The 25,938-nt window shown below is 38.0% G+C and overlaps 1 protein-coding gene across 1 annotated transcript; it reads left to right on the forward strand.

The window, feature by feature from the left end:
* The first annotated feature begins 101 nt into the window (after nucleotides 1-101).
* Nucleotides 102-25,578, forward strand: PLEKHA3 (pleckstrin homology domain containing A3). The gene is made up of 8 exons (XM_030326531.1): nucleotides 102-499; nucleotides 4,990-5,106; nucleotides 11,725-11,880; nucleotides 14,027-14,163; nucleotides 15,689-15,853; nucleotides 19,206-19,249; nucleotides 21,217-21,332; nucleotides 24,263-25,578. The coding sequence occupies exons 1-8, from the start codon at nucleotides 460-462 to the stop codon at nucleotides 24,388-24,390; spliced, it is 903 nt and encodes a 300-aa protein (XP_030182391.1). The 5' UTR covers nucleotides 102-459; the 3' UTR covers nucleotides 24,391-25,578.
* The last annotated feature ends 360 nt before the right edge of the window (nucleotides 25,579-25,938 follow it).

Here is a 25,938-nt window from a genome sequence, read left to right on the forward strand (position 1 = left end):
GCCCCGCCGCCGGGGAGGGGTTTCTTGGGACGAGCCGGCCCCTTTCATCCAGGAAGTGAAAGCGACGTCGGGGTCAATGAAAACAAACGGGGAGCCCGGGGGGAAGGAAGGCGGGCGAGGAGGAGGGAGCGCCGGGGCGCGGGAGGGAACAGCCGTGTGGTGGAAGCGCGAGCGGGAGGCCGGTTGCGGTCGTGATCTTGCCGCCGCCGCCGCCGCGGCTCGCCCGGGGATGTCTGAGCCCGCGCCTCGCGGCCCTCGAGCTCCACGCGGCGGCCGCCGTCCCGGCCTCTAAGGGCCGCCACGTCCCGGCGGCGCGCGCAGGCTGAGGGCGGCTCGGTGCCGGCGGGGTTGCCCGGGGAGGGCCCGGGCGGGCCGGGAGGGGCTGCCCAAGCTCCGCGCCTACCCCAGCACCGCGGCCGGCGCCCGGCCAGGAGGATGCGCGGCGCCGGGCTCTGAAGCATGGAGGGGGTTCTGTACAAGTGGACCAACTATCTCACAGGTCAGAGGGCTCGCGTGCTCCGAGGGCGGCCGGGAGAGGCCGGGTGCTTGGGCGGGTTTAGGTGGGAAGGCTGCGGAAAAGACCGTTCAGGGGCCCCTCCCTCTGCCTGGCCTGCGGTGACCCTGGCAGGGAACCGGCCCCTTCTGCTTCCGAGGCTAATCCCTAGCTGAGTCCCGTGTTAGATCTGGCGTCTGTAGGGGACGGTTCGAGACTGCGCACCTTCCTGAGGGTGGGAAGTGCGCTTGACCACTTCTTTGCCCCTGTAATAATACTTGTTTCCTCCTGTAGCTTCCGGGACAATTCCCAGTTACTCTGCCCGTGGTGCTGTCTCCATCCTTATTCACACTTAATTCGGCATTTTGCTAATAACTGAGTTGTCAGGGTATAGGAATAGAATGGACCTTGTAAGATCAAGATTTAATTTTAAGAAATCTTTTTTGTATTTCTTTTTAATTTCCTTAGCAACACGGTTTACTTTAAAAGTTCTCTTGTTGAGTTGTTCAGCATAGAAAGCATGGTTTTCTGGGAAATCGTCCCCAGATACCATTCTCTTAGAAGGTGGTTGGCAATGAGATATCTTTATATTTTGGAATTCAGGTAAGTGTGTGAGAAATAGTGGAAGACAGTGCAACACACAGAAGTGGAAAAGGCAGGTCAGCATCACCCATGAAGTGGGTTGAAAGGAAAGACTCTGAAGAGCTTTGTGTTTCTGTAGAAATGAGAGGCCAGCAGGGAAGGGTCTTTTTCCATGACACCAACAGCCTGGCTTATTAAAAGAGACTTAATTCTGAGTTGCAGTCCCATCTCTGCCATCATCCAACAGTAAAGACAAGTCACTTACTCTCTCAAGATCTCAGTCTGGGAAGGCCAGGATGAGCAGTTAGTTTATCCCGAAGGGGTCTTCCAACGTCAGAATTCTATGATTTCACCACATTAGACGCAAGGAAATGAGTTTAAAATAAGATTAAATAACAATCATTTCTTGTTCCAGTGTAATAGGAAAATCTTGATTTGCTACCCATTTATTTACTCTGCTCAAAGTTGGTCACTTGTACTTTGTAACTGCATAGTACACTCAACTTGTGTCCACCTGACCTTGTGCAAAATCTGCACATAAACTCTTTAAGGCATAAGCATTGAGCTACAGTTGTCCCTTCCTTCCCTCCTTTTTTTTTTTTTTTTTTGATTAATTGGAATGCTAAAGCCCAATTTATAGCAGCAAATGCTTTAACACTTGTATGCATGCGTGCTTTATTTTGCTCACATTAAAATGTCAAACAGTTTGTTTCTATAAATGATATATTTTAGCAGGAAACATTTAAAAACGAGGTAAATATTTTTTCTTAAGCATTTCGTTTGGGCAGTTGTGAGAGCAGTTATGCTGTTTAGTTGAGATATGGTATTAACTTTAAAGACAGTAGTTTCGGGGCGCCTGGGTGGCGCAGTCGGTTAAGCGTCCGACTTCAGCCAGGTCACCATCTCGCGGTCCGTGAGTTCGAGCCCCGCGTCGGGCTCTGTGCTGACGGCTCAGAGCCTGGAGCCTGTTTCTGATTCTGTGTCTCCCTCTCTCTCTGCCCCTCCCCCGTTCATGCTCTGTCTCTCTCTGTCCCAAAAATAAATAAACGTTGAAAAAAAAAAAAAATTAAAGACAGTAGTTTCTATGCTTTGATATGCAAACGATCATCTTATGGCACACATTCATAAGCATAGTGTCCACAGTGTCTTGGGAGGAACCACTTAGGCCTGCAATAGAGCAATTGGTGATTACTGAGATGAGTCATAATTTATTCCTGGAGCATACTGTGGTCTTGGTGGCCATCTTTCTTATCTCCTCTGGCACTGAGCACTGTAGCCACTTGTGCGCTTAACGCTTTTAGTCTTTGCAGAGCGTTTAAGTAAACTGCTAGTATGTGTTGTAGGAGCTTGCTGCAATGAAATCTTTTGTTTGGAAGAATTCAAATTTAAATTTGACTCAGTGGCATCCTGATTATTAATTTTCGTTCATCTTAGGTCAGAAGAATGAGCAGCTGTTTGTACTGGATGATCTTGAAGGAACCTTTCAGTTTCATGACAGTGTTCTTTGAGAATCCTTTGTAGAGAACAAGGATTTCAGTAACATTTGGTAGTTTGAGATAAAAAGAAAGTGTTTTGGTTTTTTTTTAAAGAATGCCTATGACTCTTTTTCACAGATATAGCCCTCTGTTATATAAATGTGTGAATCAGTTAGAGATTGTTTTAATTAAATATTTCTTCAAAAATGTGTGTAGAGATAACTTTCTTAATTATTTTAATCTATTTAATCATGGTCACCTTTCAAGTTGCTACAAATTGTTTAAAAAATTTTTTTTAATGCTTATTTATTTATTTAAAAAAATTTTTTTTTTTTAACGTTTATTTATTTTTGAGACAGAGAGAGACAGAGCATGAACGGGGGAGGGTCAGAGACAGAGAGGGAGACACAGAATCCGAAACAGGCTCCAGGCTCCGAGCTGTCAGCACAGAGCCCGACGCGGGGCTTGAACTCACGAACTGCGAGATCATGACCTGAGCCGAAGTTGGACGCTTAACCGACTGAGCCACCCAGGCGCCCCAATGCTTATTTATTTTTGAGAGAGAGAGAGAGTGCAAGTGGGGTAGGGACAGAGAAAGAAGGGGACACAGAATCCGAAGCAGGCTCCAGGCTCCAAACTGTCAGCCCAGAGCCTGACACGGAGCTGGAACTCACATACTGAGAGATTATGACCTGAGCCAAAGTTGGAGGCTTAACAGACAGACTGAGCCACCCAGGCACCCCTAAGTTGCTACAAATTCTAAATAAGTCATTTTGCTCATTATTTGTTTTAAAGAGATACTGAATCACAATAATACAGGCTTACAGAATCCCAATTTGTCTTATAGGCACATAGGACCTCGGGTGGCGTGGAGTGTACTTTTACCACCCTGCTTGTAATTTGTTTGCCAAGGTGAATTAGTGTTTGGAAAGATAATGTTTTCATCATTTCTATGCATGCTGATATACAAAATACTCTCGTGGATATATTGCATATCTTTACTGTCATGGATAACATGCAATATCTCACTTTTCTGGTATTTAATCACTTGAGAAATACATTTTGTTTTAGCACCTGTTATGTGCCAGGCACCATTCTAGGTGCTGGGAATGCAATGACAAACAAGATAAAGTTCATGTACCGAAAGAACTTACCTTTTAATTTGCTAGGCCTCATTAGGGGCTATAGTGTTTCATAATAAGAATTTTCCAAGTATTTAAAACTTGTTTTAATTATTTTGGGTATCCGTCTTTCTGAACTGTATTATGACATTCCCTGTTGTGAAATTTAACCTTTTTATGATGACTCCGTGCTGTCATTTCAAAAGTATTACAGGAAAAGCCTTTGAGGAGATAAGTCCTGGGTCTTATCAGCGTGTAAGAATGATTCTCCCATCTGCCACTGTTCTGGCACTATTTGGCCCTTGAAAAACCGAATTGATTAAGCAGATAGTGGGCTACATCTAATGTGACCAGACTGAATTATGATTTAATAGTTACAGAAAGAACAAGGACAGTCACACTGCCTTCAGTGAGGCACCCTGGTCATGGTCACTGTGTTACTAATCAGTGAACTGTTGTAAATCAGTAGCATGCTTGATAAATTTTAGGGAACACTGAGTTTGGCTTGCAAGGGTGGCAGTTGAACTCTGAGGAAAGCCATCAACCTCATCCTCATCTTTGCCTGAGAGCCAAGTCTATGATAGTTGTGTAATCTAGTCACTGAATAAACACAGATGAAACGAATGATTGCAGTTTCTAGCATTTCGGCCTGAGTTGGGCAACAGCAGTACAAGGAGAGAGGTATTAGGGGGGAATGCAGGCTCTCACTATAGTATGCATCTTCTGTGGAAGAGACTACACTTCATTCAGCACCCACTTGTGCAAGGGAATTTGCCGAGGCAACTTGTAAGAGATGGGAAAGTTGCACTGCAGAACTAGAGGGCTGAGTGGCACCTGAGAGGTCACCTTTTTCAATCCACTCATTTTTGAGACTGGGAATTTTTTATATTTATTAAAGTGAAAAGATTGGTTTCAGCTTATCTAACTAAAGAGTTAGAATAAAGCGGGGGCTAGAATCCATGTCTTTTAACATTACATCAAAACCCAACTCTGTTCCCTTCAGGAAAAGGGCAGTCATGTTGCATCCAGTATAGGTTATTATTGAGCATGAGTCTCATGGGTTGTTAATGAGAAGGTTGTGAACCAGATTAAAGGTATTATCCCTTATATTTATGCTGATCTATAGATTTCTCCAGAAATCTTTCCCAACAAAGTGGGATTGATGCAAGAACAATTTCGGCAAGGCTTGGCCATTAGAAATTTCATTGTCAGAATGTCACCTTAGAGCCAAGAAAACATGGATGGCAAATTTTGAAATCATACTTTTCTCTGTGATTAAAGTAATTTCTTACTAATCTGTTATTTATAATCTTTGCAGGTTGGCAGCCACGTTGGTTTGTTTTAGATAATGGAATCCTGTCCTACTATGATTCACAAGATGATGTTTGCAAAGGGAGCAAAGGAAGTATAAAGATGGCAGTTTGTGAAATTAAAGGTAAGTGAGTGCATGGAATTAGAGAAATTTGAAGTTAGGTAAGGAAAGCATTCTTCACTACAATCCAAAAAGAGGAAAAAAAGCATTTCTAGTCAGGTAGGGATCTTCTAATGCTGTTTATTTCCTTAGCAATTAAGAGTGGCACTTAACATTGTTAAGCACAGTTGTTGTTTTTTTTTTTTTTTTTTTTTTCCCTCCTTCTATTGAAACTCAAAATCTTAGGGTTAGTTTTCTAATTTGGACCTGAAAAACAATTTTTGTGGTTGCTACTTCAGCGTCCTTATGGAGTCCACAAGTGTTCTCTTTTATCCTCATTATAAAATAAGGTATTGTAAAGATAGGAAGCTGAGCTTTAAAGGTGATGAGGTGCGGGGCCTGGCTGGCTCAGTCAGTAGAACATGAGACTCTTGATCTCAGGATCATGAGTTCAAGCCCCACGTTGGGCATGGAGCTTATTTGAGAAAAAAAAAAAAAGTTGAAGATTGTAGAGAGATGGGGCCTAAAGGTGCGGTGACAAGAATTGGAAGCAAGGGGCTAAGACTCTCCAGGAGCCGAAGCACCGGTCCCCTGGCTCGAGCCTCTTTTATTTTTTGCAGTTTGTCTGATAACAGCGAGCACATACAACATAGTATTTGGCATCTGGACAGGTCATGCACCTGCAGTGTATTCCATACTGGGTCATGAGTACATCTAGCGGCAGACAAAACAGTCTTATCCCTGGCCTGGTGCCCATATGATGTCCTTCTGGAGAGACCAGCAGTCCCAGCAGCTTTCTGTTCCTTGCTTTCACTTCCTTGCTGCTCTGTCCCTTTCCTTCAGGACATTCTTACAGTGCCTCCAGCTTCTTCTTCTCCAACAAAAGATGATCAGGCAGGCTCTGCAGGGTTTTGCTAAATGAGTCAGTTTTGCTAAAACATGAAGTCAAAGGCATAAAACTCTGGTTCTGAATCGGAGATCAGCTCTTCTGGGTGATAGAGATGTTTTCCTTTTCTTTCAAAAGAGAAGAACTAAAGCAATAGGTCATGCTGTAATTTTCATGAAAGAAGGTTTCATGGACCATTGATTCATTTGTATATGTGGTTGGGTTGTGTGGGGTAGAGGCAGGCAGGGGAGATCAGACAAAATGATAATGAAAAGTACTAAGTTCTTCAGAGAATTGAAGGAAAAACTAAAGCACTAGAGGAGCCAATATCAAGCACCTACAGGCCTTTTTCATTTCTCCTCTATATCTTGAATACTTGTCCTTCATGATGGGTACTTCCTTTGACATGGTGAGCGCTTGGTCACAGCTGTCAAACACTTGAGAGTAATCTTAATGCTCTGTGCATTTTCTTATTTAGATTAAAGCAAAGCAGCAGCTAGTGCATTATCTTATATTTTCCAGGGCCAGATTGCTAGTTTGGTGTAGTTTTGTGGTAGTTCTTAGTACGATTTAGCTATGGAGACAAAATAGAATTTTTCTTTGCTGCACATCTAATTCTTCACATTCGTTTAGGGTTCTTTCCACAGCAGTGATTTATAACTTGGGGTAGATAAGTGTCATCCAGGGAGCTTTCTTCAAAATGCTCATAGCTGCCATGTGATTGTAACATGCCCTCTTTAGCTGAGAATTAGTACTGTTCTAATGGAAGGAAGTCATGGCTATCTAAGATACAGAAACACTTCAGCCTAATGTATTGTTATTGCATCGTCCCTGAAATATGTGGGGCATAGTTTTGTTGTTTATTTTAGGCAAAAGTACTGAAATGTATACCAATTAAGTATTGGCTTTCCAGGTACTCAGTTTTATATATTTATTTTTAATTGCACCATCATCCCCCATAACTCTTTAGAACTCCTATTTTAGAATTGCCTTATAAACCAGTTTATAAATCACACAAGAAAAGCACAAAGTATGAGTTTTTATTTTTTTAAAAATTGATGGTTTTATCTCATTTTATTCCCCAGATTTGATTCCAAATGATATTTGGTGAGAGTCAGAAATCAAACTACACAGTTCAAAGATTTGCCACCCTTGAGGATATTTAAAAGACTGTTAGTGGCAGAATCCTAAGGCACTTGTAAAATGTTTCAAGATGTGGCAGCATTTTTACTGTTGTTGTTTGTTTGAAGTAATCATTCTATTCAAGAATAAAATACAGAAAAGGGAGCAAATCTTAAATATTCAGTTTGAAGAATGTTTACAAAGTACACACACTTGTGTCACTATCAACCAGATTAAGAATTAGAATGTTGTCAGCCTTTCGGATACAGGGATATTGTCATGTTTCCTCAGCCATTAATCCCTTTAAAAAGTAACCATTAATTTGACTTTTATCACCATAGATAAATATTGCCTACTTTTGAATTTTTATAGATGGAATAAATCAGTATTTTCTTTTGTGTTGGCTCCTTTCACTCAACATTGTGAAATTCATCCATGTTGTTCTGTGTAATAGTAGTTCAATCATTCTTACTGATCTGTAGTATTTCTGATGTTATAAATATCCCACAACTTGCCTATTCAGTCTAGTATTGATGTGTATTTTTTTTTTGTTTTTTTGTTTTTGTTTTTTTTTATTTGGGATTATAATGAGTAAGTAAAGCTGCCATAAATATTCTTATTATATCTCTTTTGCTGAACATACATATGCATTTCTATTCAGTATATATCTGGAAGTGGAATGGAATTGCTGAGGCACTGATACTCATACTTTTAGCTTTAACAGAATTAAGGAGAAAATTATTCTTGACACTTGCTAATAAGGCTGACTTTATTCAAGTCTCTTATGATAGGTATAGGGACTACTGCATTGGGCTTTGTAGTAGGGGAGAGAGATTGGGCTCAACTCCAAATATGATAAAGAAAAGTGGGAATTTGCAGCCAAGCAGTAGAGTGGGGGGATTGGTGGATGGAAAATTACTAAGAGGAAACATGAGGGATTAGGAGGCATTCTGGGTAAACAGATTCTTGCTGAAGGCAGGCCAGATATTACCTGGGGGATGTTGGGGCTAGAGGAATTTTTTTGGATATTGAGGGTAATCATATATTGAAGGTGGAGGATTCTGGCTAACTCTGACTTAGCAGAGTTCTTACTAAGATTGGACTCTACAAGGACAGAGAAGGAAGCCCAAGGTCGGGCATAGTCAAGCAGAGGGCTCAGAGGAGCCTGACTGAAGTTTGATCAAGAAGAGAATCTTTGTCACAGGTAATGCCAAACTGTTTACCAAAGTGGTTGTATCAGTTTATTCTTGAACTAGCAGAATATGAGTGTTCCAGTTGCTTTGCATCCTTGCCAAAACTTGCATTATCAGTTTTAAAATTGTGAATATTTTTAGTGTATATGTTGGTATCTGATGGTGGTTTTAACTTGTATTTCTTCAATAACTAATGATGAATAGTTTTTCAGGTATTAATTAGCCATTTGAATGTCCTCTTCTTTTGAAGTGTCCTTTCTAGTCTTTGGCCTAATTTCTAAATTGGGCTGTCATCTTTCATGTTGTTTGTGGGAAGTCCAAATGTATGTGTGTGTGTGTGTGTGTGTGTGTGTACATATATATATGTACACTATATATATATTCCAAATATATGTATATATATATTTTCCAAATATATGTATATATGTATGTGTATATATATATATATATATATATATACATTCCAAATATATATATATATATATGTATATATACACACGCACACATATATATATATGCACACATACACACATGTTTGGACTTCCCACGACATGAAAGATGACAGCCCAATTTAGAAATTAGGCCAAAGACTAGAGATACATATATATTTTCCAAATATATATATATGTGTATATATATATGTATATATATATGTGTATATTTATGTAGTTAGTCCAAATGAGTCTTTGTATTGTATCTTCTTCCACTTTGTAGGTTGCATTTTCTGTTAAAGGTATCTTTTGATAAGCAGAAGTTATTAATTTCAATAAAGTCCAGTTTTTCAATATTTTTAATTAGAACTTTTTATGTCCCGCTTAGGAAATCTTTTTTCTTCTTGAAGGCTTATTGTTTTACCTTTTAAAAAAATTTTTTTTTTTTCAACGTTTATTTATTTTTGGGACAGAGAGAGACAGAGCATGAACGGGGGAGGGGCAGAGAGAGAGAGGGAGACACAGAATCGGAAACAGGCTCCAGGCTCCGAGCCATCAGCCCAGAGCCCGACGCGGGGCTCGAACTCGCGGACGGCGAGATCGTGACCTGGCTGAAGTCGGACGCTTAACCGACTGCGCCACCCAGGCGCCCCTGTTTTACCTTTTATATTTAAGTCTGTATTAGGTCTGTGATTGACTTAAAATTTATTTTTATATATGGTATCAGCAGGGGTTAAGATTCATTTTTTTCTCATAGGGATATTCAGTTGACTGAGTATCAATTATTGAAAGTATCAACCTTTCACCTACTGCACTGTAGGAACATCTTTGTCACAAAGCAAATGACCATGTACATTGGGTCCTTTTCTGGACTGTCTTTTGTTTCATGGGACTATTTCTCTATCCTTGTGCCATTATCACTCTGTCTTAATTTCTTTAGCTTTATACTTCTTAGTATTTGATGGTCTAAGTCTTCTAACTTTGTTTTTTTTCAGGATTGTCTTGGCCATTATTGGCTCTTTGCATTTCCTTAACACATTTTAGAATCTGCTTGTAAATTTCCACAACTGTCTGCTGGAATTATGATTGGAATTATATTGAATCTATATCAATTTGGGAAGAAGAGTATTCTTGACAGTGTTGAGTCTTCTGATCTACTAACATGGTGTATTTGTATATTTAATTAGGTTTTTAATTTCAATAATTTTTTACAGTTTTGCATATAGAGTTCTTGTCCATTTTATCTTGAGAACTTGATGTTTGGGGAGTCTTGTTCTTAAGTTTGTTGTCTTAGGTGACTACTTTGTAGGGGACACTCTTGGTTAATACATCAATCTTGGTATGTTTAAAAAGGAGTCATCTTATTTTCATTTGTAGCAGCATCATTGGCAATTAGAGCTTTGTTTTCTTTTAAGGTAGTTATTGATACTTTCACTAGTATTAACAAGCAGCAAAAAAAGTGTCACTCTTGGGGCCTTGGGATTTCAGTAATTTTATCCTGGCTTGGAAATCTTTGCACCCATCATTGATTGTTGCATGTTTGTATATTTCACTATCTACCTCTAAGAATGGCCTTTCTAAATAGAATAATAAGCTAGCAAAGCTTTTGTGGCACTTATTTGCCATAGTACATCTGGTCAATATTTTTGGTAATTAATCATATAAATTAGGGCTCTGCCAGACTTGCAGAGCCCCTGATAATTTGGCTCAACTCAGCTTGTCCATTTGTGAATATTATTACCATGTAATATAACACAAGGCTTTATTTACTCCTGATACCCTCAGTACATATTATGTTTATTTCCTCATCTAGGCCTTTTTTAATGCAGTTTTTCTCTTAACTAAATCCTACTATTGTCAAATCCTTCTTCATGAAGCCTTATTTCCCACCTCCTCTCACCTTTCTCCCATCTTTTTTTTTTTTTTTTAAGATTTTTTTTTTTTTTTCAACGTTTATTTATTTTTGGGACAGAGAGAGACAGAGCATGAACGGGGGAGGGGCAGAGAGAGAGGGAGACACAGAATCAGAAACAGGCTCCAGGCTCTGAGCCATCAGCCCAGAGCCTGACGCGGGGCTCGAACTCCCGGACCGCGAGATCGTGACCTGGCTGAAGTCGGACGCTTAACCGACTGCGCCACCCAGGCGCCCCACCTTTCTCCCATCTTAATTACACATGAAGTCACTGTACCAAAGAGTTCATCATTTAGGTGTTTTGATTATTTTTGTTGTGTCAGTTTGTTTCCTTGGTTAAATTGTCAGCTCTGTTAGAGCAAAGACTCGTTTCTTTCTCCCCTTGTGTCTTCCCCCTCTACCAGCACTTCTCTGAGCTGAGTGAATACTTCTTGATTAAGGACAGTGTAACACAAATTTATTCTTACAACAACGATTGAGGATTGGCTCAGTATAATTCTTGGTTAGTTCTCTTTTGTCAGAGTATCAAGGTGGGGGGTGGTTTAGGAGAGGAGGAGGAGGAGGAGGGGGGTGGGAAAGAGGAGAAGGTCTCCAAAATACTCACACTTTCTAGGTGATTGTGATGTGCCCCTTAGTTGAGGGCTGCTGTTCTAATGGAAGATGGCCATAGGTACCATTTATTCATTTATTTATTGTGCTGCTTCTGTATGCTAGGCACTATCCTAGGCTTGGAGGATACTAAGACATAGAGTCTGTTTTCAGAGAAATCAGTAAAAAAATGTGTGGTAAGTGTGACAGTGCATGTGTATTTAAAGTAGTATAGGCAGCCCCAAGAGAGGGAGTTGTTAGTTTTCATTGCTGTTTTCTCTTCCTCTTGCCATCACCACTTTATCACCTCTGCCAGCATGAGTAGATGTGAGAAGGTGGTTTTGAGGGTGCCACTAGATAGCCCTTTAGGGAAAGTCAATGCCTGCATCTTGAATCTCAGTTTCTTGTTGTAGGTGTCTGTAACATCTAATACTGTGTAAGAGTGATTGTTTGATTCTCCCCAAATTACTTAAGTTCATGACTGTATTTCTCCTGTGTTTATCATCATAGTCCATTCAGCAGACAACACAAGAATGGAATTAATCATTCCAGGAGAGCAGCATTTCTACATGAAGGCAGTGAATGCAGCTGAAAGACAGAGGTGGCTGGTTGCTCTGGGGAGCTCCAAAGCTTGTTTGACTGATACTAGGACTAAAAAAGAAAAAGGTAACTATAAATTTTTCTTTGGTGGTGAGAATATTTTCTTAAACATAAATGTTAATTGTCTTGTCTACTTTTAGGAATCTAGCCTCAAGAAATATCAGAAATGTAGATGAAGATTTACGTGCATGACATTCATCATAGTAAAAAAACTTGTAAACAATGCAAAAATTTAAATTTAGGGGAATGGTTCAGTTACCTCTAGGCTGGAATAAGCTGCTATGTAGCCAGTAAAATGTTTACAAGGAATTTTAATAATGTGAGAAAATGCCCAGTGTTAAATGATAATTGTAGAAAAGCAGGATTCAAAATTACATATCCATTCATTGGCCAGCTCAGGAAAGATCTATGAAATCAGTCAAGTTGTTACCTTTGGAAAGGTAATTTGTGAGAAGGAGACTCACTTTTTACTGTATATACCCTTTGGTACCTTTGACTTTACCATGTTCATATATTGCCAACTCCAAAGGATTAAACAGAAATCAAAAGCAAAGTAAATAATTTATGGTATTAATTCAACCGTATGCAGATGCAGTGCAAAAATAATAAAATAATTTATGTCTTGGCAGTGAGTTTGCGGTTGTTTTGATTTTTCTTTTCTATATATATTTTTTGATTTTCTGAAAGTTTTCATTGAGTGTATATTACTTTTTATAATTAAAAAATGATAGAAGTTATTTAGATTAGTGACAATGACTGAATTATGGGTATTGAAAAATGAAGGTCCAGAATTGAATTTATAATCCTTGAAAAACATATGAAAGAACATCATGCATAGAGTATGGCTACAGGTAGGATAAGAAGGAATGGAAATTCATAATAGCCAAAAGATAAAAACAACCCAAATGGACGTAGACAAAGAAATAGGTGAACAAAATGTAGTATTATACATACAATGGAATATTATTCAGGCTTTAAAAGGAAGGGAATTGAGACACATGCTACAATGTGGGTGAATCTTAAAAGATAAGTGAAATAAGCCAGTCACAAAAGGACAAATACTGTATGATTGTACTTACTAGCATACCTAGAGTAGTCAGAGTCACAGAGACAGAAAGTAGAATAATGGTTGAAGGGGCTAGGGTGTGGGGAAGATGACAGAGTTCTGGAGATGGATGATGGTGTGGTGATTGTAGGACAGTGTGAATATACTTAATGTCACTGAACTATACACTTAAAAATGGCTAAAACAGTAAATTTCATTACATATTTTGCACTATAATTGAAAGAAAAGAGGGAATGGACTTAAATTTGAGTAGAAGCTAATTTAGGTTAGGTCAAATAAGCAGATAGAGCTTGTTTGGTCCACTGTGGCCAGAGTTGCTTTGTGGCTAGTATCACTAGCCACTGACTAGTGGCTCAGGGAATATGGAAAAACGCCAGGATCTGCTACGTGTATTTTTCTTTACTTCTGCTGTTTATATTTCTAGTTTAGAATGAATTGTATAGCTGGATGTTTAGTGTGTCTGGACGTATTAAATAAAAGAAAGTAAGCTCTTAATAAGACAATTATGAAAACAATATAATGTGAAAATGAAGTTATGAAAGGAACAGAAGAAAGCAGATGTTTAATACAATAGTTTTAATGACATAAAAATTAAAAACTTCTCTGCGTTAAAAGGTACAATAAAGAAAGCTGAAAGAGCAGATAGAACTGGAAACATACTTGCAGTATATAGGACAGGGGAAAGATTGCTATCTTTAGTGTGTAAGAACTTTTATAGATTATTAATTTATATATTATTAAGAGAAAAACTGAACATCAAAATTGGAAAAATATGTAAAGGACAGAAAAGACAATTCACAAAAGAAGAAATATAAAGCACTTTTCAAATGAAGAATCAACAATGGAATGGAAATGTCCTGTATAAAACATCCAGTGGTCATCATCTTGCATCTGGAAATTAATCTACCTAAGCTTCATGTCAGACATATGACTTCCATTTTTTCCCCAATTATTTGAAGAGAGCGTATTTCCTCAATATCCTTATATCTGTTTCCAAGGGCCCACACCTCTTAAGCTATAGGTATTTATATCTATTCATATAGGTATTTATTATCTATTGCATTACTTTTAAATGATTCCATTTTGTTTTATTGCTGAAAGAATATGAAAACAATCTGACTGAATGTTTATATATATTCCTTTCAGAGATAAGTGAAACCAGTGAATCTCTGAAAACCAAAATGTCTGAACTTCGTCTCTACTGTGACCTCCTAATGCAGCAAGTTCATACTATCCAAGAATTTGTTCACCATGATGAGAATCATTCATCTCCCAGTGTAGAGGTATACAAAGATGATCCCTTCATGTCTGATTATGCTTTGTAATACACTGGTGGGTGAGGTTCTTCTCATAAGGTGGCAGAGAAGCATTTTCAAAATGAGCTATTTTTAGCTCTTCTGGGCAATCCCTACTCCAGACTCTGGAAATCTCTAGGATCTTCTAGATTGTATCTGTGCAACCAGAGTAAAGCAGGAAGCAGCACACTGCCCCAGGGAATCAAGGCTTATTTAATCAAGGGAATCAGCCAATCTGATAATTTGGAGGTTGGGGTGGGGAAGAAGCATTCCAGGCTTTGTTCTCTGGGCTAGTTGTATGAATCATTGGACAGCCGCTCTTCTCTTTCTTTCTGTGACGAGGTCCCAGTTTCTATGACTCAGAGTTGATAACTTAGCTTTGTCAAATAACTTTTTAAAAAAGTCCTTCTCAGAACAGTAATGCAGTAATCAAATTTCGAATTTGTGGGACCTGGCTATGAAATAGGTTCACACTTTCTGATAAAGGAGGACCAGCGGGCCCTACTGTTCTCTGGGTGAAAAGCCAGCATGGTTCCCAGTCACCTTTTACCTAACTTAGGAGAAACGGGACAAGAAATTTTCCTACTTCTGTGGCCTTCTCCTGGTGGGGAACAATCTTATGTGAGGTCATATTTAGTTGTAGGTACATTAGACCCTCAGGGCACTCACTGTTTCACCACAAGCTCTCTGGAGGTGGGTGCCCTCACATTTGCTCCAGCGGCTCAGTGACAATATCAAGGACCTGGTCTTGCTCCAGCCTTCCACTCTGCCATTCTTGGTGTGTTGGATTTGCCCCCTTATGTGCAAGGCCAAGGTCATACAGAGGCAGGAGGCAGTGGGGTAACCAGGGTGGAAAGAGACTTTCTTAACTGCTGTCCTGGGCTTTTATCTGGGAACAAAAGTCCCAGAAACTCCTTAACAGACTTCTCATCTTTTTTTGTCTGGGTCAGTGGAAATTAAGTAATCTCAATATTTGACAGAGGGTCATGGAATAGCCATGAGTGGGTTCCACCAGTCTGTATTCATCCCCCAGGGTCAGGACACATTGCTGTCATTAAAAAAAAAAAAAAAAAAAAAAAAAAAAAATGGAGTTTTTATTCTACCATGGAAGAAGTAGGAGAATGGGTTTGGAGTAGATATGAATTGTGCTTGCCACTTAGTAACGCTCAGGGTGTTCTGCTGTGACCACCTTCAGAATTTTGATACTTAGAAAATTATTGTTTAGGTTAGGTTTATCTAAGATAAATTTTTGGATATAGTTTTTCAATATGATATTTGGTTTAAATGCAAAATTTATTTTTTCATGGAATCTAATTTCATACACTGTTTGCCTGATAGACATTTCTTATTCATATATTGCTTTAATTTTCTAAGGTAGTATATTTTAAATAGATTTGCACGTAACCTAGTAAGGTGTCTGTTGTAGGTAATGTTTAGTTACGTGATTATAATGTGCTGCATGATTCCATATAATTGTGGTTGAATCTGTTCAACTCAGTGTGTAATTTTTCAGAACATGAATGAAGCCTCTTCTCTGCTTAGTGCCACATGTAATACATTCATCACAACGCTTGAGGAATGTGTGAAGATAGCGAATGCCAAGTTTAAACCTGAGATGTTTCAGCTGTCCCATCCGGATCCCTTGGTTTCCCCTGTGTCGCCTTCTCCTGTTCAAATGGTTGGAACTTGTTTTTCTTCCAGTGATGTTGCATTTTTGTTTTTGTTTTTGTTTTTGTTTTTAAGGATGGAAACTAGCAGTGGGAGGGAAATGGTCAACAGATAGAATATTCTGTATTGGAGCCTCTTAGCTCTGTGGGCTCAGCATGTGCCAAGGTCCTGTCCTCTTCCCTTGGAGGGACTGTGCCATTTACCCCAGAGTGCCAGAAATATATCATAATGCTGTGTGGGTGTTGTGACACAGAAAAGGTTGGGGACAGTGCTCTGCTCGGTAAAAACATCACAATGGGGTGATGTTTTATTCACAAAGGAATAAAATTAAGCAGATCTTTAAAGGAGTTTGACAGGGGTTTGAAAGAACATGTTACAGGGAAAATAGTATTTTATAGTCCATATTGGGACTTGAGCCCTCTGAGTAGGCAAGTTACTTAATTTCTCTGGACCTCATTTTCTTCATCTATAAAATAAAAGGTCTTCTCCATCAGCAGGTCATTGCAAAGGAGCTGATCTGTGTAATGCAGGTGCTTCATGTCAGTTTCTTTCCTTGTGATCGCTCTGAACGATTACCCTTTGCCAGGGGTGGTGAACTCCTTGTCCTTTCCAAGTTAATAAACTTGCCCAGGCAAGCTGTAGGGAACTCATAGGTGAGACAGAGTCTGATGAGACTTTACATTTCTTTCATCCAAGTGTTTTCGGGAGCGCTTTTATAGAAGGAACAATGCCACTTGGCTACTACTTTAGCAATTACCTGAAGGCATATTTGTTAGAAGAAGGAATTGGGTACAACTCATTCCAAGGTTCTCTTAACTACGCCAGCCAATTTAGTTATATGAGATTTAGTAAAGATTATTACCTACGTTTATTTAGATCATCATTTTCTTTTTTTTTTTTAATTTTTTTTTTTATGTTTATTTATTTTTGAGAGAGACAGAGAAAGAATGTGAGTGGGTTCGGGGCAGAGAGAGAGGGAGGCACAGAATCCAAAGCAGGCTCCAGGCTCTGGGCTTTCAGCATAGAGACCGTTGCAGGGCTTGAACTCATGAGCTGTTAGATCATGACCTGAGCCGAAGTCGGATGCTCAACCGACTGAGCCACCCAGGCGCCCCTAGATCATCGTTTTCTAATCAATGTATGATGGGCTAATAATGTCCTCTGAGACAGGTATACTGTGAAAATGAGTTTTATGGGCAGATTAGTTTGGGAAGTTCTAAATGAATTGGGTCTGTCATTGGACATCTTAGAATCTCTTTTATGATAATGTGTATTATGAATCTCTGAGAAGGAGAGGTGGTGTGCATTGTTTCTGAAATTTATTTGACAAGTGAACCCTTCCTGTGTATTTTTAAATAACAGCTCACAAGACTGTGGTGTTCAGTAGAACATTTTGACAATATTGCCTTATAACACAACTGTAGATACGTTATGAACTGTGAGATAACCTGTATGGTTGAATAACAAGAAAAGGTCTTTTGAGGTGGGTGTATATATAACACTGTGTTCCTGAAGTTGATATATAAGGTGTCAAATACAGACTTCACTACAAGTACTACTATGTTTGACCTTATAGAATCAAGTGCAATAAAGCCACCTCAAAACTGCCTGTTTTTGTACTGAATTTCTGAGGAAAATGCCTTCTGTTATAAATGCTCCATAGTCCAGAGAGGTCATATGTGTATTTTATGCATAAGAAGCAATGATAACTGTTTCTTTTAAACCAAAACTTTTTATCAGTAGCAATGTTACAGGAAATCCAATAGGTTAATCTAAAAAATACTGGTTAGAGGCTGTTTATTTTTCCTTGCTTTGCCATTTTACTTCATACATAAAGCAAAAGTTGTGGCTTATGAGAATTAGTTCTGGAGACACAGATGGAAAAAAAGGTCAGTCTTTGTGGGAAAATATATAAATCTTTAATAATATGAGTAAATGGGAAATAAACCTGAAAGATTTGAGAATTCTAAAACTATTAAAACTCATTGTTAAACTACTTTATGTAGCTAATATCACTGTGTCCCTCTTAGAATAAATTTGCATTCAGTCTTATTTCAGGTCATAATGGAAGTTCAGAAAATCATCATTTTGACTCCAGACTGAGTGATAATTGTAGTGGGGATATCATTGGATTAGTAATCCCGAAGGGAGTGACTTCTGTTAAAGGAGATGTTAATGTCCATTTGTATCTTAATGTCAATCATATTAGATGTTCTGGACTACAAAATGGGTTGGTCATATCTGTTATCATTTCAGCTGGGATTTCTCAGAGCTATTGTTGGCTTACGTTACAAATACAGCAGCCACTTATTTACATAACAGACTTTAGACTTGGACTGGTAAGACCCTTGAGCCCCTGCATATAAATATAAAAGCAACCTGTAGTATAAACTGTGCTTTTCTGCTACCTTGCTAAACATTGAAATAATCTGTTTTAATTGGTGGTCTCTTTCTATTTTTTTGGTGGAGTCATTGGATCTTTTAAATTTTTTTTTTTCAACGTTTTTTTTATTTATTTTTGGGACAGAGAGAGACAGAGCATGAATTGGGGAGGGGCAGAGAGAGAGGGAGACACAGAATCGGAAACAGGCTCCAGGCTCCGAGCCATCTGCCCAGAGCCTGACGCAGGGCTCGAACTCACGGACCGCGAGATCGTGACCTGGCTGAAGTCGGACGCTTAACCGACTGCGCCACCCAGGCGCCCCTCTTTTAAATTGTGTTTAGTATTTGTCATATTTATTAACACTCTGCTCATTCAGGTTTTTTAATTTTTAAAATGTATGTTTTAGAGACTTGAGACTTAGGGTTCTTCTGAGTTCTTAAAAGACTCAGATTATTAATGCTATCTTCCACAAAAACCACACTTTAGAACATCTGTATAACAGCTACCTGAATAATGAATTACAAAGAGAAGCTTTGCTACCAGCCTCTTTTCCTGGCCTTTAAGAAAACGAGAGAGGAAGATATTTATTAGAATACTTTCTGGCTTGCTAGATACTGCTTTAAATAGTATGATTTTTTTGGATTAGTTATATATTTTTAAAATATTTTTATATATATGCACTCACATATGCACACATATATATGATATATGTGTTATGTATATGATATAAAATTTGGTTTTTAGTATTGAGAAAAGAATCTAGCATGTTTTTGATAGGTGTTGAGAAAGATTCCAATTAATGGTTATTAGGGACAAAGCTTGACATTGTGCTAATAGTGTTGCTTGAGTCTAAAACATAAATATCTTGGCTAGTCATCTTTTTTTCGGAGTAAATTTGTGTTAATTATGATAATGATAATAAGAGCTGTATTATTCTACTTCGCATACTAATTATGCTTATTTTATTTTAAATTTCTAGATGAAGCGTTCTGTCAGCCACCCTGGTTCTTGCAGTTCAGAGAGGTAAAATAATCTTTTCTTTTAACCAAGTACTCTCAGAAATTTACCTACTTAGGGAAATTCTTTGGGCCTTTAACGTGAAGTAGTGTGGAATGGAAACTGTTTTGAGCAGAGCTTGGTTCTGATTTGCTCAGCATTATATCTCTTAGTTACTAGTTTAGGGCCTGGTCCTAGTAGGTAGTCAGTGAAGATAAAAATGAGTGGATGAATTAACCAGCAAGGTAAGCACCTTGCCGACTATTGTACCTTTTTTAGATGTTTGAAATTATATCAAATGATGGTAAAAAAAATCCAGTTTTGAGGTGAGCTTAGACTCACTTTACTACAGCTTTTTATAGTCACATATTCATGCTGATCTGTTGTTTATGAATTAAAGATCTTACTGAAAAGAGAGAAAAACCAATTGATATTTTAAAGTATATATGCATATGAACACATTAAGACATTTGCCTTCTAGATAGATCTCGCCAATATCCCAGGTTATTAAAATGTTCATTATCTTAGTAGATAATAGTCTTTCAAGTTGCCCTAGTTGTCATATTTGGTTCTTTGGAAAATGATGAAATTGTAGTGACATTAGCTTTATTTCTCTATGTTAAGAATAACCGCCGGGGCACCTGGGTGGCTCAGTCAGTTAAGTGTCCCGACTTTGAATCACATCATGATCTTGCAGTTCGTGGGATCCAGCCCCGCATTGGTCTCTGTGCTGACAGCTTGGAGCCTGGAGCTTGCTTCAGATTCTGTGTCTCCCTCTCTCTCTGCCCCTCCCTCATTCTCTCTCTCTCTCTCTCGTTCTGTCTCTCTCAAAAATAAATAAACATTAAAAAAAATTAAAAAAAAAAAGAGTGCGGCACCTAGGTGGCCCCAGTTGGTTAAGCATCTGACTTTTGGTTTCTGCTCAGGTCATGATCTCACACTCATAAGTTTAAGACCCATGTCAGGCTCTGCACTGATAGTGTAGAGCCTGCTTGGGATATTCTCTCTTTTCCTCCCTCTCTGACCCTCATGCTCATGCTCTCTCAAAAAACAAAAAACAAACAAACAAAAATCTTAAAATAACTGTTAACTGAGCCCTTACTGTTGTTTTGTCACTGCCCCCCCCCCCCATGATTATGTAATCTGTGATTGGACTATTATGTGCACAGAGTCCAGTGATGAATATATGTATCCAGTCCTGTCAGGGAATAAAGAGTTTCACTAACTGAATTTTCCAGAAAAATAGAAGCTTGATTCCTTTTATAAACTTTCATTTTTATGATAGAAATTTTTCTGAACTGTATTTTATCTTTTCTACCTAATTAGATAAAGTATAATTAGAGTTAAAAAAAATTGTTTTTCGTAATGAATCAAGATTATCATTAAGAACAGTAATGTTGGGTTTTTATACAGTGGTAGCCAAGGTGCTGTTGAGTGGTGGTGGTTTATTTCTATATTAAATATTTTAGATTGACTTGTCTACTTTTCTGATTTTCTAGACTGTTTTTTAAAATAGTTTTTATGGCCTCCATTTGCCACATTTATTTGTTCTTGCTGCTGTCAGTGAGTTGACCTCTAGCATGTTCCTAACCTACTTGCCCACCCCTTTCATTCTGCTGTTTTTGATGATATGGATTGACACTAGATTCATGCACTTGTGTAGGTCATAACTTCTAGTTTTCAAACATTTGTTAACAATCTGGTATATCTAATGTCTTGGTGGACCCTTCTCTATAAAAGAAGTTGCTTCATGGTTCCCCCTTTCCATTTAATTCGGCTCAGAGGCCATATTCTTCAGGTTACCGGCTGGATTGTGAATGATTTGACTTGCCTGTGGCGTGACCTTTGAAGGAGTCAAATGTTGCTAAAATAGAACTTTGGGCATAAAAATAGTTCTCTTTCATTTGAATAAGTCATGTAAAACTCCAGGTAAGTTCAGGGTGTTATCATTTGTTTAAGGCCTTATGATGCAATGCTTTTTATTTAATTTGCAGGAATAGCCACTCTGTAAAAGAACCAATATCTACACTTCACCGACTCTCCCAGCGACGCCGAAGAACCTACTCAGATACAGACTCTTGTAATGATACTCCTCTTGAAGACCCAGACAGTAAGTGCAATGGGCCCTCTCTCTTTCTTTGGCTTATTCCCCCAAATTGTGGTGGGACTCTATGTGTGTTGTAGTCAATGAAGGACACTGACAGTGAACATTGTCTTTTCCCTTTGGATTAATTCCTTAATTCAGAGCCAGGCAAATAGCACACAATCAACAGAAGCTCATAATATCCTCCTACAGACACCTTTATTATTAACTAAGAAGTGCTGAGTAACTGTGTAAATGCCATATCTTAGATTAATATGTATAACATCAAACTGTTTTCTTCCCACTATATTTTAGTAATCTCTTAGTAATGTTCTACTCCCACTATATTTACATTAAAAAAGCGTTTTAGAACAAAGCATCAATTGTGGTTGGGATTCTAGGGGAAAATAAAGGCAAGTTCTGAGTGCAGAGAAAAAAAAATCGGTATTATTACTTAAATAATTTGAAATGGCCAAGGAAAATAATTTTTTCTGGTGGTGGTGGTGAATTATGGTAGCATTTATTCCTATGTCCTTTTCTCCTTTTTTCTTTAAAGAGCAGCATCCTGTGATTGAATACTTTAGGCAAGGTTTTATGATTTAGGTTAAAATTTATTTTTCTCTTCCAAGAAAAAGCTTTGAAAATGTGTCAGAATATCTAGTTAGACAGTAGTGACCATGATTTCCAGTGAACACAAATAGAGTCTTATTATTACAGCTCTATTAATATACTTTTGCTTTTCAGGGTCTTTACTATTGCCCATGAAGCATGTGTGATGGAAATTACATAGAGTTCCTATTTGGGGGGCAGGTTGTGTTCCAGGAGTTTGTAAGTCTGTTGTTGGGAACAGATTTTATTTCCCTTGTGGAAATGGTGTGATAAGTGGTGTTTAGATTCTTTAGGTTGTCTAGAAGAGCTCAGCTAATTCACGTTGATTAGGATAGAATTGTTTCACTGAACCAGAAGGTTAAACAGGTTTAATTAGAGGAGAATGTAGAGTTCACGAAAATGGTGGAGGTTGGAGAGGGCCTGCTGCCCATTTTCAGATTTTTAGGAGTTGATGGCATCTTTTTTTTTTTTAAGTCCATTTTCTTCACAGAACTATTTATTGACATAGAGGACTACTCTACACTCATTGCCATTTTTAACTCAAGTTGAGGAAATGGGTGAAAGAAATGAAGGAAGGAAAATGGGTGAGGGTGGGAAGGGGAAGGGAGAAAGTAACTTTCCTGGGCCAATTTAGTACAACTTGAAAGAGATAAGAGGAAGAGGGTTAGGGGTTAGGTGTGGGAAGAAAAATTACTGGGGGCAGGTAATGTATATTCTGATATACCTTGTTCTTTCTGCCTTGTATACATGACCCTTTTAATCTAGAGCCCATGAAAGAGCTCTGTATGCTGCCTTGTACTTTTCTCTGGATGCAGCTCTTTTTTACTTTATGGGGATCATTTTCATTTGTGACAGTGAAAATAATTTTTTTAAAGCTAGCCATTTTTCTTTGCTCTCTTTTTAAGCACGCTGGTTTTGAATTTTTTTTTTAAGTTTATTTATTTATGAGAGACAGACAGAGAGCAAGCTTGTGGGGGAGGGGCAGAAGGAGAGGGAGAGAGACAATCCCAAGCAAGCACCATGCTAAGTGCAGAGCCTGAAGCAGGGCTCAGTCTCATAATTGTGAGATTATGACCTGAGCCAAAAATCGAGGTGGATGCTTAACAGACTGAGCCAGCCAGGCGCCCCTTAATTTTTTTTTTTTTTTTTTTTTAAGTAGGCTGCATGCCCAATGTGGGACTTGAACTCATGACCCTGAGATCAAGAGTCGCATGCCCAACCGCTGAGTCAGCCGGGCACCCCTGGTTTTGAATTTTTGAAAACAATTTTTATAAGTTCTGAGTATGCATGCCTTATTCCATGTAGCATTCCCCTAGTTAGCTGCTAAGGAGTGTAACAAAATTAGTCACACATATCTGCACAAACATACACACATGTATACATATTTATATACATACATGTGTCTCAGTTCTCTAGAACTTTTTTTAAATTGGGAAGTGTAGCCTAGGTCAGAAGTTTTATCCTTAGGTTTCCTTCTATTTATCCTAAAGTTTAGTGTCTCAGTTAGTTGACAGAGCAGAGACTGAATTACTGTTCTTCTTTACAAAGTACATGTTTTACAGTTGCGTGGTCTTAGTCCGAAGCCTTTATCCCCAGATATTCTTTTCCTTGAGAGATAAAACTGCTTCTATTATTTATTAACTGGATTTTTAAAAATTATAGAAGTAATAAATGTTTATGGTAAATTCAAATAAATATGTACATATAAAAGTGCAATTGTTTTGCAACAGGGCCATGCCAGTGTGTTTAACTGTATTCAGTCGGAACTGCAATGATAGTTCTGTCAGCTGCATTCCAAGTGGAGATATGGGACCTTTCAGTGTGAAATACCTTGTCAGCTCTGCTCAGAAAGTCTTGTGGTAAAAAGAGCAAACCTGAATTAGTCCTAGTTCTGTTACCAGTTGGGTAATCTTGGGTTAGGCGTGTAACCTTTTTGGGTCTTTTTTTTTTTTTTTTTTTTTTTTTTTTTTACCCTAGAACACAAGGAGGATACGGACAGCATTAAAACAAATCAGGCCTGAAAAGCAATGGTTAGCTAAGAAAGACTACATTCAGTTCAGCACATGTTTATTGACTGCCCGTTACATGCCAACCGTGGTTCTAGCAGTGAACAAAACCGTCTCTGCTCCAGATAGCTTCATAAATTATTTTGTTAACTCCGAAGCTTCTCCTTATGACTGCCAATAGTGGGAAAGTTAGATTTTTCTCTATTCAACAGTCAACCAAAAAATTAGTAGGAAGCTGAAGGAATTTCATGTCCCTGAGTAGGAAATTTAAAATTGTTTTTTTCATAAAGAACTGGAGTTATATTGATAGGCTGTTTAACCTTTTAATTTATCTCTGAATAGGACCTGTTCACTGTTCAAGAAATACACTTAATGGAGATTTGGCATCAGCAACCATTCCTGAGGAAAGCAGACTTATGGCCAAAAAAAAATCTGAATCGGAAGATCCTCTTTCATCCTTCTCTTCCTGAGGAAATGGAAGTGTCCAACTTCCTCTAAGTATTGCTATGCAAAAGCTGCTGTAATTAAACTATGTTCTAGGGAGTAGTTTTTCCCTTAGGATTTCTCTGCACTTTATAGAATACTGTAAAACAAACAAACAAAAAAACAACCCACATACCTTTGAAGTGTATTTTATCTTTATATAGTTTATTTGCAAGAGTATTTTCCTAATAACTTCACAGTATGAATGTGCATCTTTTTTTTTTTTTTTTTAAACAAATGATGGTGTAACATTTTGACATCCATAAGGACAAATGTAGATATTTTTCTAAAAAACTGTGAGGGACTGACAGCTTAGTCAGCGTGTATTGTAGCTTATAAACATGAAATCTTATAAACATAAGGTTTCAGTTTGACAGACGTGTGATATATGTAACTTGTGCCATGGACCAAATGGTCACTTTACCCCAGCTAAAAATGAGTTACGATAGCAGCTTGATGGTGATTCTATTGTATTCTTTTAAGCAAAAGGAGACATTTAATATTCCAAATATTTTTAGCCCAAATACCATGACACATTGAGGATTTTTTAAAAACCAGACTGTGCTGTCCTTCATATGTGAAGTTGACACTACTGATTTGTCAGTACCAAATGTTGGGTTAAAGTATTTAACTTTTATTTATTTATTTTTCTGTTGCATCAAAAAATGATTGCATCCTGACTTTTATGACCTACCAAATTTAAGATGTGTATACATTTGTTATTTACATTGTTCTAGAAAAGAGGTTAATGTTGTAGTGACCTTGCTCACTTACACCAGAGAAATAAACGCCTTTCAATGGAAGAGGATTTTAGTGCTTTTTTCCTAAAATAGACATTAAGCTGCTGTTGTAAGGTATTAATGTTTGCAGCTCTTTAGACTATCTAGAGACATTTTTTATTTATGACTATTTATACAAAAAAGGAATTCTGTCAAAGTGACCACTCTACATCACTTGAGAATGGCATTATTTAATTAAAGAACAAATAGCATTTTTTGGTAGTGCCTGTCCATACCTATTGTCAGTGTTTTCCTTGTAAACTGTTTTTTTAAAAAAATTCACTTTGGAGTGATGGTTTTGTCCAAGGTCTTGGATGAGGAGCACTTTAAAACAAACTGGTTTGGTGTTTTTAAGTTAATCACATGTTTAATAAATATATGGTTTTTGCATTCAAACGTATCATATAATACATTGTATTTTTTACATTGTTGATATTCTGTCTGATCTTTATCAAGTGCTATTAGTATTCTTCATTGCTTTGATTTTGTTTGTATATTTGGACCACCTAGTGAATACGCAAATGAGTCATATTTTTAGTTTTGTTGCCTATGAGCTTGGAATAGTGTGGCCTGTTTCACTTTAAATTTCTCTTGTAGGTTTATGTGGGAAGTTTTTTTAAACAGTTAATATTTGGTATTTACTTCACTAAAATAAATCTGTAATTGTAAGTTTAAGATGGACACAATCTAAATACATTAATATGCATTTAGATAAACTGTATGCTGCTTAAAAGTATTTGTGACTTTAAGTAGCAC

The sequence above is a fragment of the Lynx canadensis genome, chromosome C1 (assembly GCF_007474595.2).
Source record: "Lynx canadensis isolate LIC74 chromosome C1, mLynCan4.pri.v2, whole genome shotgun sequence".
NCBI lineage: Eukaryota > Metazoa > Chordata > Mammalia > Carnivora > Felidae > Lynx > Lynx canadensis.